General features: G+C 43.3%; 1 protein-coding gene across 4 annotated transcripts in view; it reads left to right on the top strand.

Annotated features, from left to right (window-relative positions):
• The window catches only part of LOC146350005 (uncharacterized), a 66,578-nt gene that overhangs the window by 47,468 nt on the left and 5,405 nt on the right, over positions 1 to 13,705 (top strand). For 2 of the 4 annotated variants that reach the window (XM_084843974.1, XM_084843973.1), the window contains 2 exons: positions 4,957 to 5,116; positions 12,107 to 12,343. In XM_084843974.1, coding sequence (XP_084700100.1) covers positions 4,957 to 5,116; positions 12,107 to 12,343 — 397 coding nt within the window. Of the gene's footprint in view, positions 1 to 4,956; positions 5,117 to 12,106; positions 13,158 to 13,705 lie in introns of those variants that run through there. The other 2 variants (XM_084843975.1, XM_084843977.1) reach the window with 1 other exon arrangement.

Below are 13,705 nucleotides of genomic sequence, written 5' to 3'. Positions count from 1 at the left end.
CCCAAAATCCGTGGCGGAACGAAGCCCCCCCATCCCACCCCCCTGCAAAATACGCGCAAAACAGAGCACTTATCTGGTGCCATTCGCGCTGCTTTGCAAATGGCCATGTCTGCAGCCGCCATTCGCTTCCCCATTTTTGCCGTGATAGGCTACGTAAATATTTACGTAGCCTATCACAGCAAAAAAACAGGGGCGCAAAGGGTGGCGGCCACCATTTGCATTCCTTTTTTGCCGTGATAGGCTACGTAAGTATTTACTACGTAACTATCACGTAAATACTTACGTAGCCTATCACGGCTAACGCAGGGACGCCATTTGTGTCTCTGCGGAGGCCTTGATAGGCTACATAAATATTTATGTAGCCTATCACAGCAAAAAAGGAATGCAAATGGTGGCCGCCGTAACCACCGCCCTTTGCGCCCGTTTTTTTGCCGTGATAGGCTACGTAAATATTTACGTAGCCTATCATGGCGAAAGACGGGAACAAATGGCAGCCGCTACGCCATTTGCGCCCCTGGTTTTTTTGCCATGATAGGCTACATAAATATTTATGTAGCCTATCATGGCAAAAAAACAGGAATGCAAATGGCAGCCACCGTAGCCGCTGCCATTTGCATCCACAGGCTCCGCACACCTGCGAATGCACCTGGCTGGCAGCTCCATGGAGTTGCCGCAGAGCGGAGCCGGCCGGGTTAGGATTTCGGGGGGAGGTGCAGAGCGCCTCCCCCCCCCCCCCACGAATCACCCCTTCGAAAAGGTAAGTGACTTTCGCACATCCCTAGAGCTAGTTAGCATTTTGGCAGGCTGCCCACCCCCACCTTCAGCACACATGTTCAAGGGGGTGTCACCCTTGCTTCCCTGATCAGATACTTTTCAAATGCCGCAGCAGCAAGTCTTTCTCCATGGTAGCGTCTTCTCAGCCTCACTAGGTAAAAAAGAGGGAAATATGTCTTAATCTTTTTCTTACTGTTACTCTATTTTATTATTACTTCAGTGTTTACATTTTACTTTTTGATTTGTTTTGGTTACCTCACATGTCTCACATGCCCCTTTTCAGGACTTTGGAAAAAGCTACTCTGAAGGCAGCTACCTTCCACAAGAGTTCCATTTGCAGGAGTAAACTCCCTCCCACAGACAGCAACACTTTTGTGTCTTTTGTACAATGGCAAATGACATTTTGTGGACTTGGGCCAACACTGCCAGTGTTTTCTTAAAGAAATACACAGTGCTTCTCTGGGAACAGTCTCTGCTTGCAGCAGATGCTAAAGCCTCACCCTGGGCCCGATTGATGTGCAATTCCCATTCGAGTTGATCTGCCAGAGATTTTTACCAAGGTCGCAGTCACCTAAGAAATACTTTGTTGTTGTTCAGTCGTTAAGTCGTGTCCGACTCTTTGTGACCCCATGGCCCATAGCATGCCAGGCCTTCCTGTCCTCCATTCTCTCCCGGACTGTGCTCAAGTTCATATTCATTGCATTGGTGATGCTATCTAGCCATCTCATCCTCTGCCATCCCCTTCTCCTTTTGCCTTCGATCCTGCCCAGCATCAGGGTCTTTTCCAGGGAGTTTTCTCATTAAGTGGCCAAAATATTGGAGCTTCAGCTTCAGTATCTGTCCTTCCAATGAGCACTCAGGGTTGATTTCCTTCAGGATTGACTGATTTGACCTCCTTGCAGTCCAGGGGACTTGTAAGAGTCTTCTCCAGCACCACAGTTCGAAAGCATCAATTCTTCGGCGCTCAGCCTTCCTTATAGTCCAGCTCTCACAGCCATACGTTGCTACTGGGAAAACCATAGCTTTGATTTAGGAAACACTACCACCATAATTACAACCATTGTTGAGATTCAGGTGCGAAGGACTTGTCTCTGTACCGCCACCTTATTTACTGGGAGAATTTATTGGGTCTAGGATAAATCTCCATCCCAGCACAGATACTGAAGAAGGAGCAGATTCCCCTTCATTATGCTTACCACCAGCACCACCAATGTCACCACCACCATTAGTTCGTGATGGTGATAGTTTCTTAGCCTCAACTAATCTCTAAGGCTACAAATGTTGCTACATCTAACATCCTGGCCTTGTCTCAGGCGTTAGTGTCCTCCACGCTATCTATCCTGCCTGTGGTATCAAGCCCTCTTACCTTGGCAGTGGGTGGACTTACATCTTTGTCAGTAGAAACATCCTTGGGCTCGATGGCTGTAGCACCTTTGATGTTGACCAGCTATCTTGCAGATCATGCCCTTTGAGTCAGTAACTTTGCCAAAAGTACCATCCTCTGCAGCATTATTGCTGCCATCTTCTTTGGAACGCCAGTAGTAGTGCCAGCTTGAGACACCACATGGGCCATGCTGTCTCAGTCTGTCATTGGTGGCACCCTGCCACTTCCCAAACCAGCTGAAAGCAAGGTCACTCCCTGGAGACTGAGGAATATCTGCCTGACTCAGAGTCAATATATTTTGTGGTGCCATCCATGTCCTCCCCAGACATGTACACTGAGGAAATACAGCAGCCGCCACCTGCTGTCAAGGATCCTATCTTTCAGCTGGTTCACACTGATAGCACTGCCCCAGTGGTGATCACCATGCTACCAGCACCTTTGCAAGTGGCAAAGGAATCAGGGATAAGACAAGTCCAGGAGGACGGCTAAGGATTTCTGTTTAAACAGCCTGTGCCTAATTCCATCATTGTTGAGGCTGCTCTGACCAAGTTACACCAGCAAATCTATTCTGTACCAACGTCTCATGAAGGCAGAGAGCTGGACATTACGGTTCTACTCAACTGCTGTGCTGTCACTCCACATTGCCAATTATCCGCTGTAAGGTCAGATATCAGCATCTATTATGGGAGAAGACTTTCTCCTTTTTTGACTGCTTCCTGGGCCATAAGAACGAACCAGCCAGAGTTATTTCAAGAGGAAGCAGCTCAGCTAGCAAAGCAGCAAATGGAAGGCCATGGCAGGGCCAGAGCAATTCACAGGCCTGTATGATTACGTTCCTATGGGCTTACATGGGGGGGAGGGATTAAACCAGGATCAAGGACCTCCCCTTTCATGGTACAAGTCTTTTTAACAAGAAGGCAGATAGTGTCCTGAAGTGGGTGGAGAAGCTTTGCAACACTGTTTGATGCATGGCCCTAGGAGGCCAGCAGTCATAATTTAACTCTTAGAACAAGTCCTCATCCAGTTACCCTATATCATGTTCACTGGCAGTAGAGCTGTCCTGTCAAGACATCTTTGTACCGTCACAAGAAAAGTTTCTTGGGTGTGAACTTCTGGTCATCCAACCATCATAAGGAGGTAGAGCCTTCCAAATGCCAGCTTTGACTTCTACATCACCTCTCAGGGTACCTGCCCACCAGCATTGGGTACATGCTCGTGGGATGTTTTAGACACGCGCCATGCCACATCACCACCAAAGCTCTTGGTGCTTACCATCATTCACATGGGGGTGTGCAATAAGCAGGAGGTTGGGAACCACATCCCCTTGAGCATGGGGGTGAGCAGTCCACCAAACATACTAGCCTAGCTCTACAAAGTTCTGAAAGAAGGCTCTGTGCAGAACACATAAGTGATAGCCTAGATAACCACTTGAAGAGCCACAGTTACAGATAAGCAACCTGTTTTTATGCAAGGGCTTTTCATGGGCTTAAAGGCCTACAGAACAAAAAATTGAAAAGAAGACAAATCTTGAGTTGGGAATAGATTTGCCTTTAAAAAAAAGTAGACTCATCCTTGGAGTTGTCACAATATATTTCTAAAGGTAGATTTCAAAGATTTGTGGGAATTGAATGAATAAGCTTATAAACTCTTCTACCCCAATTACTTCCCTAATAGAAAACCTAACCCAGAAAGTCAAACCTTCAGTCCAGGGGTTTTATCAGGGCCTTTAGGGGTCACCAATACAGCCCATGGCATCCCTACTACACTTTGTTCAAGCTTCTGAGCCATCTTCAGGGCTGAGAAGCTGATGCCCTTACCAGGTTAAAGGAAAAGACATGCCAGTGGCTGCTACTACAGTACATGATGTAGCATCACCTTCTCTTTCCCTGTCCCCTCCAAATTATCAAAGTGGGTTTAAGAACTGTGACAAGTGAAGGAAACTAGAGTCTGGTCTAGACTGCATTAGAGCAGATGGTAGAATTTGCAATTTGCCAGCATTTATATTTAAAAGAAGAGAAGGAGGCAGGGGAGAGGAATAAAGGATTGGTGGTGGTCTGGTTCACTGTGGTCAGTAGTGCGGGAAATGTTTTCCCAGAATCAGTGCTGCTGCCAGACTTCAGTAAGCCTTTGGTATGATGCCAGTGAGCTCCACTGGGGCTCTTCCATCCGGCACTGCTGCAACCCTGGTCTGGTCTCAATCAACTCACACCATGCTGCTGCGTGTTGCGTGCTGCCACACAACACTGCCACCAGTCGCTCACTTCCTTGCAGGCAACAGTGGCTGAACTTTTGAATGGGAGCAGAGCCAGCCAGTGCTCTGCTCCAGTCCGTGGTGGCAGGACACAACAGCCACAGCCAGTCACTCTTCTCACTCTGGACCAGACAGGTTTCCTGGGCAAGTGGCATATGTGCTGCTGCCAGCGCGACTTTAGAATGGGAGCTGAGCCATTGGTCATCTTCAATGCATAGTGGCTGCCTTCTGTTAGATTACCCCAAATGAAATGTCTGATTCAGCACCAGGTTGGTAATCCAATATGATGGGCGGCCGCTATGCACTGGAACCGAGTACCAGCTCAGCTCTCATTCAAGCATACTGCCACCAGGGAAAGACGTACAGGGGCAGGTGAGTGATTAGCTCTGGGTGGGAGTCCCTAGTGGTGGAAGGTTTGGCAATGGGCCCTTCTTTACTCAAGGGCTGTCAGCATATATACCTATTTCAGTTTGAGACCTTTACGCAAAATGTTGCATTTGGGTCTGGTGCAAATTCCTCTAGCACCTCTTTTTCATGTTTTATCAAGATGATGCATCTGAAAAGAACACAGACATGAGCAGCAACAACATTCCTTGCATAAGTCAACACAATCAAACAAGTCATGAGAACTCTAAGCAAAACATCTCAAGCTCAACTTCACACTGTTTCTCTCAAGTGGACACTTGCAGTAAATATTCTCCAAACAGGTAAGAAATAAAATTCATCTATGTTATTTAGATGAATTTTAAATTCATCTAATTCATCCAAAATTCATCTATTTAAAAGATGGTACTTCCGCCCGCCCCAAATATTCATAACAAACATATAGGTATTTCTCACTGAAAAAGAATCTGAAGTAATCTCAAAAAGGATCAGAGTTTCTGTCCAGCAATACAGCAAACTGTGGTGAGTGGCTTCAGTCCATGGATAAAGAACTGAGATTCTAAGGAAAGTTGCATGAAAAAGCATTTACTTGTTATAAAACTAAGTTTCCAGTGCTTTTCTTAACAGAATGTATTTTTTAGTTTTGTTTAGCTAAAGCAGTCATTAGACACTCTGAACACTCCTGCTGTGGTCTCTTAATATATGCTCCATCTTAGTTTAATGTTCATATATCCCAGACACAGTCTCAGTTTAGTCCAGAGCCATCGAATTCATGATCCACCCCATTCAAGGCTCCATAGCACTCACATATTGAACCGCACCAATTTTATATAGGCTGGTTTTCATAGTCTCAATGGGACCAGAAAAACAGGTGCAGCAACCAAGTGGGTTGAAATACATGGCTGACAATGCAGCAGGAGGGACAGTGACTCAGCAGTAAAGCACATATAGAAGGTTCCTGACTGATGACAGCAGGGGTTCAATTAAAAAAGGGTCTCACGTAGCAAAGCTAGGAAAGACCTCTTTCAGATTTTGCAGAGCCATTGTCAGACAAAGCAGACAGTTAAATGGACCATCGTTCTGACTCAGTGTAAGGTAACTGCTTATTTATGTTTCCCTGCTTTTCATATAAAAGTTATATCCCAAAGCAGCTATTTAAATTTGATATATAATGTTGGTGGCAGGAACTGTGAATAAATGAATATAAGATACAGGCCCTGCCCCTCAGCTTACAAACTAAGAAGACAAGACACAAGGGAAGGGGAATGGAGGGAAATCACTTTGACAATGCCAACAAGGCAAGTTGTTAACAGGTACTTACATCTAGTTGGGGCTAGGTGTATCGTCTCTTATTGGGGTCTTGCTAGGATGGAGGTAGTGCAGCTATCAAGAAGAGGCCCTTAGTTCTTATATCCCAAGACCTGGGGACAGGCAGTGTGTTTGATGGGTCTCATTTAATCCTTTTGCAGAACCTGCAACCCCATGCAGCCCTCAGCTGTGGGTTATGTCAGGGATCAGTCCAAGCTCCTTGAGATGTCTGAGTGAGCCAAGACGCTGGGAGAGATTCTTCCAAAGACCTTGATAAACAGGTGGTCCAGGCTGAGTCCCTGCCCCCTCCCTCCACCTTAAGAACTCAAGTTTCCGAGGAGGAGAAGAGTGGCGTGACTTGAGAGACGCTAGGGCGCGTTGCAAAGCCAAGTGGGAAAAGTTAGGGACAGGGAGCAAGTCTGGCCATGAGGTTCATACCCAAACTGCTGGCAACTTCACTACCCTCCTGTTTGTCTCCTCTAATTAGGGATCATAGATTAGTTGTTTAGGGGCCTGAGGCAGTCTGAGAGTCCTGGATTCTGCATTTTTAAAAAGGCTAGTCTATAGCAAAATAAAGTAGCATTAGCCTGAAGCTTTGTCTCTTTGTGGTGTTGAACGTGAAGGGGGAAGGACAATCCATTTCTGACAGGCTATGCAGCTGGCATCCACTTTTCCCCACAGCCCAGCTGATCAGAAGTCCACTGCTATTAGCTGGACTGGGGTCACTGGTGTGGGAGGAGGCTTTCTTCAGCACTAAGTAGGAAACTTCCATTCTTATCTCTGATCAGTGATGTGTATGCATGCATGTGCAGCCCCTGGGCCACAGTATATGCCAGATGCGGCCCTCAGGGCAAAAAAGTTGTCCATCTCCTGCTTAGGGGAAGGATAAAAGTGTTGGAATCAGTTGTTATAATAGATAGGGATTCTGTTGTATGCAATAATTAAGGTTGTGATCTTATATATATATACATATCTGGGAATAAGTTCTACAGACCTGCATGGGACTTGCATCTGAGGAGACATGACTAGATTTGTGTTATAAGTGTAATTTTCTGCTGCAAAGAAAATGTTGTAGAGACCACACTGGATGGTATGTAGGAAAAATAATGTATCTGACGTAGCTTCCAAGAGACCTGCAATCCTGGCCGCTCAAAACTTGGGCTTTTGCCTTAGCTATTTGCAAATGAAATTGCACTGTCAGGTTTGCTCACATAATACAAGCAGTACTTAAAGCCATATTAAAAGAAAATAGCCCACTATTTCAGGATACAGTCTCTGTGCTGACTATATGAATGCACAGAGCTAGAGTCACTTTACCTAAAGCTGCTGGAAAGCATCAAGACATGATTGCTGTGCTGGACTTCATCACAAGATGAAGGACAAGTTCTGACTTCCCCTTTGTCTGATTTTGTAATATAGATCACAGCCAGCACATTCGGTGATAACGATCATCTTTTGTGTGTTCCAAGATGTGACAGCTAGGATTGTTTCATCTTACAGATATAATACTTAGCCAACTTCAGAAACTAAGGCTAAAGGGAACTACAAATTAATATTGGATTGAGTGACTAGCAGATTGACAACTGTATTGCTCAGTTAGAATCAAAATAAGCACTACAATATAAATCCTCAAGACAAACTGAATGTATAATTATCTTAATCTTAGGGAGGGCGGGGGAGAATAAATACCTAATGTTCCTTTTAACGCGGGGTGGGCAATGTCCAGAGGTCCAAGGGACATTTTCACACACACCCTGATCTTCAGTGCAGGCTGCAATCTGAGAGGTACCTGAAAAAAAGCCGAAATTGCTGGTTTGGTGCCAAAATTCAGTGGCAAGTGCTCTGTAGTGCTACAGAGTGCTACAATGGTTGAATTGTTTCCAAGCTAAATTTAACCCGTTTGGTGCTCCATAACCACCAAAGAAACTAAATTTTGCCATTTTGGCAGTTCATAGTTACCAGAGATGCCACTTTTTTCCTGGGGGGGGGATCACTGTGGGGGGAGCAGGGCCCGGGGCCCACATGCTGCCCAACCCTGCTTTAATGAGTTAACTTTTCTTTTCTCTATGGCAGTAGCTGGTCCCTATATATAGTTTTTTTCCCCTTTATACAGAAAAGAGACAGAGTTTGAAGCAGATTGATACTCTGTCTAGAATGTACAGTACCCCCAATTGCCAAAAACCTATAGGAAATTAAGAAATTCTAAAACAGATAATGGGTACGGTTAGTCAAGAGATCCATGCAACCTATTGTGAACTCCCTGATAGGCACCAAGTTCTTGCCTTTCAAACTTTACATGATATGTTCCAAAACAGTACATTCCTAGGATGGGAATTCATACCCAAGACAAAGTAGAATTGCGCTACTCAAAGTTACATTTCCTAATGAGCATTTCAAAACCTTCTACACAACATATCTACCAACAGCAACTAAAGAGGCATATTTGCCTGCACCAGTAGTTTTAAAATATTTAGAATATTTTTTATACCACCTTTATATCCCAGGCTGGAAGCTCAAGGCAGCTAACAGTTGTTGAAAACAAACACTAGAATGTTTCATTTAGATAAAAACATTAAAAACTACATCATAACCAGCAGCAGTCTTAGGGAAGCCAGGATAAAAAGGTATGACAGACTATTTTATATTCTACCCAACCCACCCTAAACAAACAGCTGAATAAAGGTTTTGCCATGCTGCCTTAAGAGCAGTCACAAAACAAGCCAACTGACTGTCTCAGAGTAAAGAATTCCGTTGCTGGGTCCAACACAGAGAAGGCCATATCCTGCCCTAAACCCCTGCTTTAAATGGTAAAAAACAGTACTTTGGGATCAAAACTAACTGGAAGCCAATGGAGTTGGTGCAGTACCAGTGTTATGTGGTATGAAAGGTGGGCTCCTGTCAGCAGTCTTGCTGCATTTTCTACCACTTGGTGCTTCTAGGCACTTTTCAGAAGGCAACTTCTTACAGAACACATTCCAGTAATCTTATCTGGATCATGTCACCACCCCGATCTATGTGAAAGCAAGCCTGGCCACAGCAGCAATCTGGTTTTCCACGAGCAATGCTGTGCTAGAAGCACTTCCAATCTGTGTTCCTAAAAAAAAAAAAAAGAATTCTCCAAAGTTTATCAAATATTCCTCAATTAGAAGATCAGTAAGGGCCAAATTTCCCTGAAATGCAACTTGATCAAGATCCACCATTACCAACCTTTTGCAAAGCACAACATGAGACTTGAATATAATCTTGGACATGCTAAGACATCCCTCATTTCTCTTGTGAAATGAGGAGGCATCCTAAAATGTACCCCAAAGCAAATAAATCAATGTTGATGGGATTCTCTGAGGATAGGAAGTCTGGAAAACTTCAGACTTCACTATAGTGCCTAACAAAGGTACGAATTGAGCACTGGAGAGCAACTCTGCGTATCTTAGAGTAGTCTTCCCCCGTCTGGGTCCCTCCAGATGTTTTCAGTGACAGCAGGGAATATCTTTTTTTCCCTAGATTTCCCATTTCTCACCTTTGTGCCACATGTTTTTTTGGCAGGGGCAATTGCAGATTCCTCAATCACTGAGTTCAAAAGCTAAGCCCACTGGGAACCTTATCTGAACTGCTTGAATCAAATGTCTGACCAGCATGGAAGGAATTCCTTTCTCTTATTTGGGGCAGATATTTTATTTTGTTCACTGACTTAGGATAAACCCATTTAAACCACAAAGATTGTGTAAGACACTATCTTTGGTATTCCACAGAGAAGTACAGGAGTGGGCAATGTGTGGCCCTTCAGAGGTTGTTGGACAATGACTCCCATGATCCTTTACCATTGGCTATGCTGGGTAAGGCTGATGGGACTTGCAGTCCAAAACGATCTGGAGGGCCACAAGTGGCTACTAAGAGGAGCAGCTTTTCTATTGTGGTTGTGGAGTGGGCTTCCGAGCATGGTTCACTTGGTGCCTACATTGTGCTCTTTTCAGCACCAGGTGAAGAACTTTTATATTTTTCAAGGCATTTTCATTTTTTCAGTTGCTGTTTTATATCTGGTATTGTATTTTAAATTTTTCGACTGCTGCTAGCTTCTATTGTTATTATTATACTGTAGTTTTAAACATTTATATTGCATTTTATCATCTTGCATTTTGTTTTTTAATGGTTGTGAACCACCCAGAGAGCTTCAGCTATTGGGTGGTATAAAAATTTAATAAATAGTTGCCCAACCCTGCTCCACAAAGAACCATGTCCCTTTCAGAGGGTGATGAAGCATCTTCCATAAATTGACACCTGAATAATAATAAAATAATACAAACACCTGAAGTTACCCAGAAGATTGGATCAGCAAGCACTCAGAATGGGCCCATCATTAAAAAGTCATTTCCCCAGAACTGTATTACTTTGCAGACCTCAACAATGTTGTCTTGCATGAAGAAAATAAGATAAATGTGCAATGGATCTTTCACTTTTCACAGGAAGTGATCCAATCCTTTTTCCAAAGCCAATTCTCTCCAGAGACAAGGAGTGCTGTTGTCTGGTCATCTGTTGAACCCTGGCAATTACCTGGACCATACACAGCCTTTTCAGAAGCTCAGTTCATTGTATCCTGCCCTCTGAGGCTTCATAATTGCCCAAGTATCCTTTTTCTATTAGCAGAGGTGTCTCCAAATTCCATCAAGACAGATGCAACAGTATCCATTGGCTTATCTTCAGCCTCCTTTGGTAGGACTACAGAGACCAATTTGGCAATATGGAAGAGTTTTGATTTCTTTAAAATCTGTAGGGCAGCCATCACTGGATGAACTTTGGGAGTTCGTTTCCTCCCTGAAAAAGCTTGCTGTGCATAACGAATTATCTTGCACTGGCATTTAACGCCAGATTTATGGTTTGCACTACTCTAGCAAGGACATGTCTCCTTCCCCAGCCAGACCAAATAGCTGTTGGTTTTCACCTAACCTAGGGAATTATCAATTCCCATACGTTGTTAGGAGAATGTGAAAGACTTAAAAACAAAAGAACTCACCATAGCTCCTTGATTAAGGTTGCAGTTTGAATGTAGAGCATTAGAGTACATACAGATCCAAGCGGACCAAATGTTTCTCACAGCTGTCTGTAAGGGCCATGCTAGACATGACTTTCAAGTTCTAGGATTGCATGTCTTTTTACACACCTAAAAGAAGCTACAGGATGTAGTGATGGCCACCAATTCAGATGGCTTTAAAAGGGGGGTGGACAAATTCCCGGAGGAAAAGGCTATCAATGGCTACTAGTCTTGATGGCTATGTGCTACCTCCAGTACCTGAGGCAGTGAGCCTATATATACCAGTTGCTGGGGAACATGGGTGGGAGGGTGCTGTTGCACTCATGCCCTGCTTGTGGGTTCCTGGTTGACAGCTGGTTGGCCACTGTGTGAACAGAATGCTGGACTAGATGTACCCTTAGTCTGATCTGGCTCTTCTTATGTTCAGCTGTGTGAGCCCCAACACCGGATCCAAGTCTCCACACTGTGGGAGGGGAGTTTAATATTTCCTGCTCTAACAGTGACATTTCCTGATGTAAAACTCTCACAATGAAGCTATTAGCTTCATACTAGCTATGGAGGGAGGAATAAAAGTCAATTACTCATATTGTACTTTTCTCCATCCCCACTCTGTGGTGTTTCTCTTCAAAACTCCCAGGAGTTTCTGTGAGCCTCAGAAGAGGGAAAGGATGGGTACATTATAGGTACTAGTCTTCTTTCTCTGTGGCTAATGCAGCTTCAGAGGGTGTGATTTAAAATCAAGGAAATAGCACAGAGAGGGGAAGGGTTAAATCCCAGCGCCATGGCCCAATCCAATTTTGTTTGTGTACAAAGACACTGGGAGATCCAATCACAGATTTATCATGAGTCTAATCTGTCCGTAAACATATGCTTCTTTGGTAATTATGAAGTATCTGAATAAAGTTGTGCAGGAGTACAAAAGTCCTGTCTGGTGTCTTTCAAAGAAAAGCTATTGATTTTCTATGATTATTTTACCGAGGGTTCATATGAATAAGGCAGCACCATCAAGACGACCATTTGCACCCAGAAGCGTTGCAGACTTGAAAGTTGGAAACTTAGTGAAATTTTCACATCCAACAGGGAAAATCAGCAAAGGCACTCTCAAGTATTTGGGACCGCTGTTTGGAAGAGAAGAGGACTATCTTGGAATAGAGCTGGAAGGCAATCAGATGGGAGGGCATGATGGAACTTTTCAGGGAACACGCTACTTTCTGTGGTAATTTTTTCTTTGTTTGGTATATTGTACTTTTACGCTCTCCTGTTTTTGACTCTCCAGCTCCTCCCAAGGAAAGGAGAAAGGAAATAAAGTAAATTCTACAGTCCTAGTCACCATCATGTTGAACATTTTATCTATACCAAATGCATGATATACAACTAATAACTCATCACAACATGCATGCCAACAAAAGTGTGGTTACGACAGACCAACTGCTGTAGAAGCATGGCACAAAAAGCAACACTACATCAATATGCCAGTACAAATGGTTAGTCCAATAGTTCCAAATCAGATGCCATTGACCAGCATGAATCAATAACTGATGAGGGTTAGTGCCATGTTCTTTAGAATTGGAACAGCATATTAAAACAGCAGTTAACTACAACTCAAGTTCACTCTTTACTGATAAAGAGATTCTCAGAATTTAGCCATTGCTTATGTGGCGTGGCATTAAACAATGATGTCAATGTAAATGCAAGTACATTGCATTATCCCATCATGGTAAGAACTAGACTGCAAGGGAGGGAGAAGTATATGGAAAATCATGATTCATCCCCAACCTTGGTCTTGAAATTCATAGATTTCTTTCAACTCTATTAACCTCTATTCAACAGTAACCATGCCTTGAATTCCTTATTCAGAATGATAAAGCATTAATGTCTTGTAATTAAACATTACAAAAGCATTACTCTCATAGAGCATTATATGTATTAAATGCTTTACTCAAAACTGGTGATGGAAATAATGTTTGATCAAACTCCCACAGTTTTCACTGGTGCTATGCTTTGCAATGAATGTGAGTAAAATAATTCCCAGAATTTGATGTTTGGCTGGTATTCCACTAATTCCATACATGTATGTTCTTGCCCACTTTAACCTCTACCCAATAGGACTTTCCTGTGGAAGTTATGAAAATTCCAAAGAACAAAATTGCAGTGAGTTTTGCTAGAGAAAACAAAGCTTGAGCTAAGTGGCTCTGTAACTACAATACCTATTTGTAAAGGTATCCAAGTCACCAATAATTTTATCCTTGCATTTTGGCTACTTGACCCTGTAGTGACAAATTTCTTAGCCAGAGCAATTGCTTTAATTGATCCCTGAATTTCATAAAACATTGAGGTCAGGAGGCTTTGTAAGAAATACTGTTAATATACAGTCTAGTGTTAAGGTAACAAGTGACATCTTACTCTAATATGATTTTGATTGATGTTGCTATATTGGTCCACTTAAGATGTCGAAAGTAAGTAAAATAGCAGAGTAGTAACCATAACTGGACCAGTTTTACGCATTAGGCAGAATAGAAAGACAGCTTAAGCAGGTATACACAGAAAAAGTCAAGTTTAAATATAATTATATATTTAA

Source organism: Heloderma suspectum, chromosome 3, assembly GCF_057233095.1.
Source record: "Heloderma suspectum isolate Gila_16-S chromosome 3, 16-S_ref, whole genome shotgun sequence".
Classification (NCBI taxonomy): domain Eukaryota; kingdom Metazoa; phylum Chordata; class Lepidosauria; order Squamata; family Helodermatidae; genus Heloderma; species Heloderma suspectum.
Note: the sequence above shows the minus strand (reverse complement) of the source record. Positions and strands in the feature narration are given on the sequence as shown.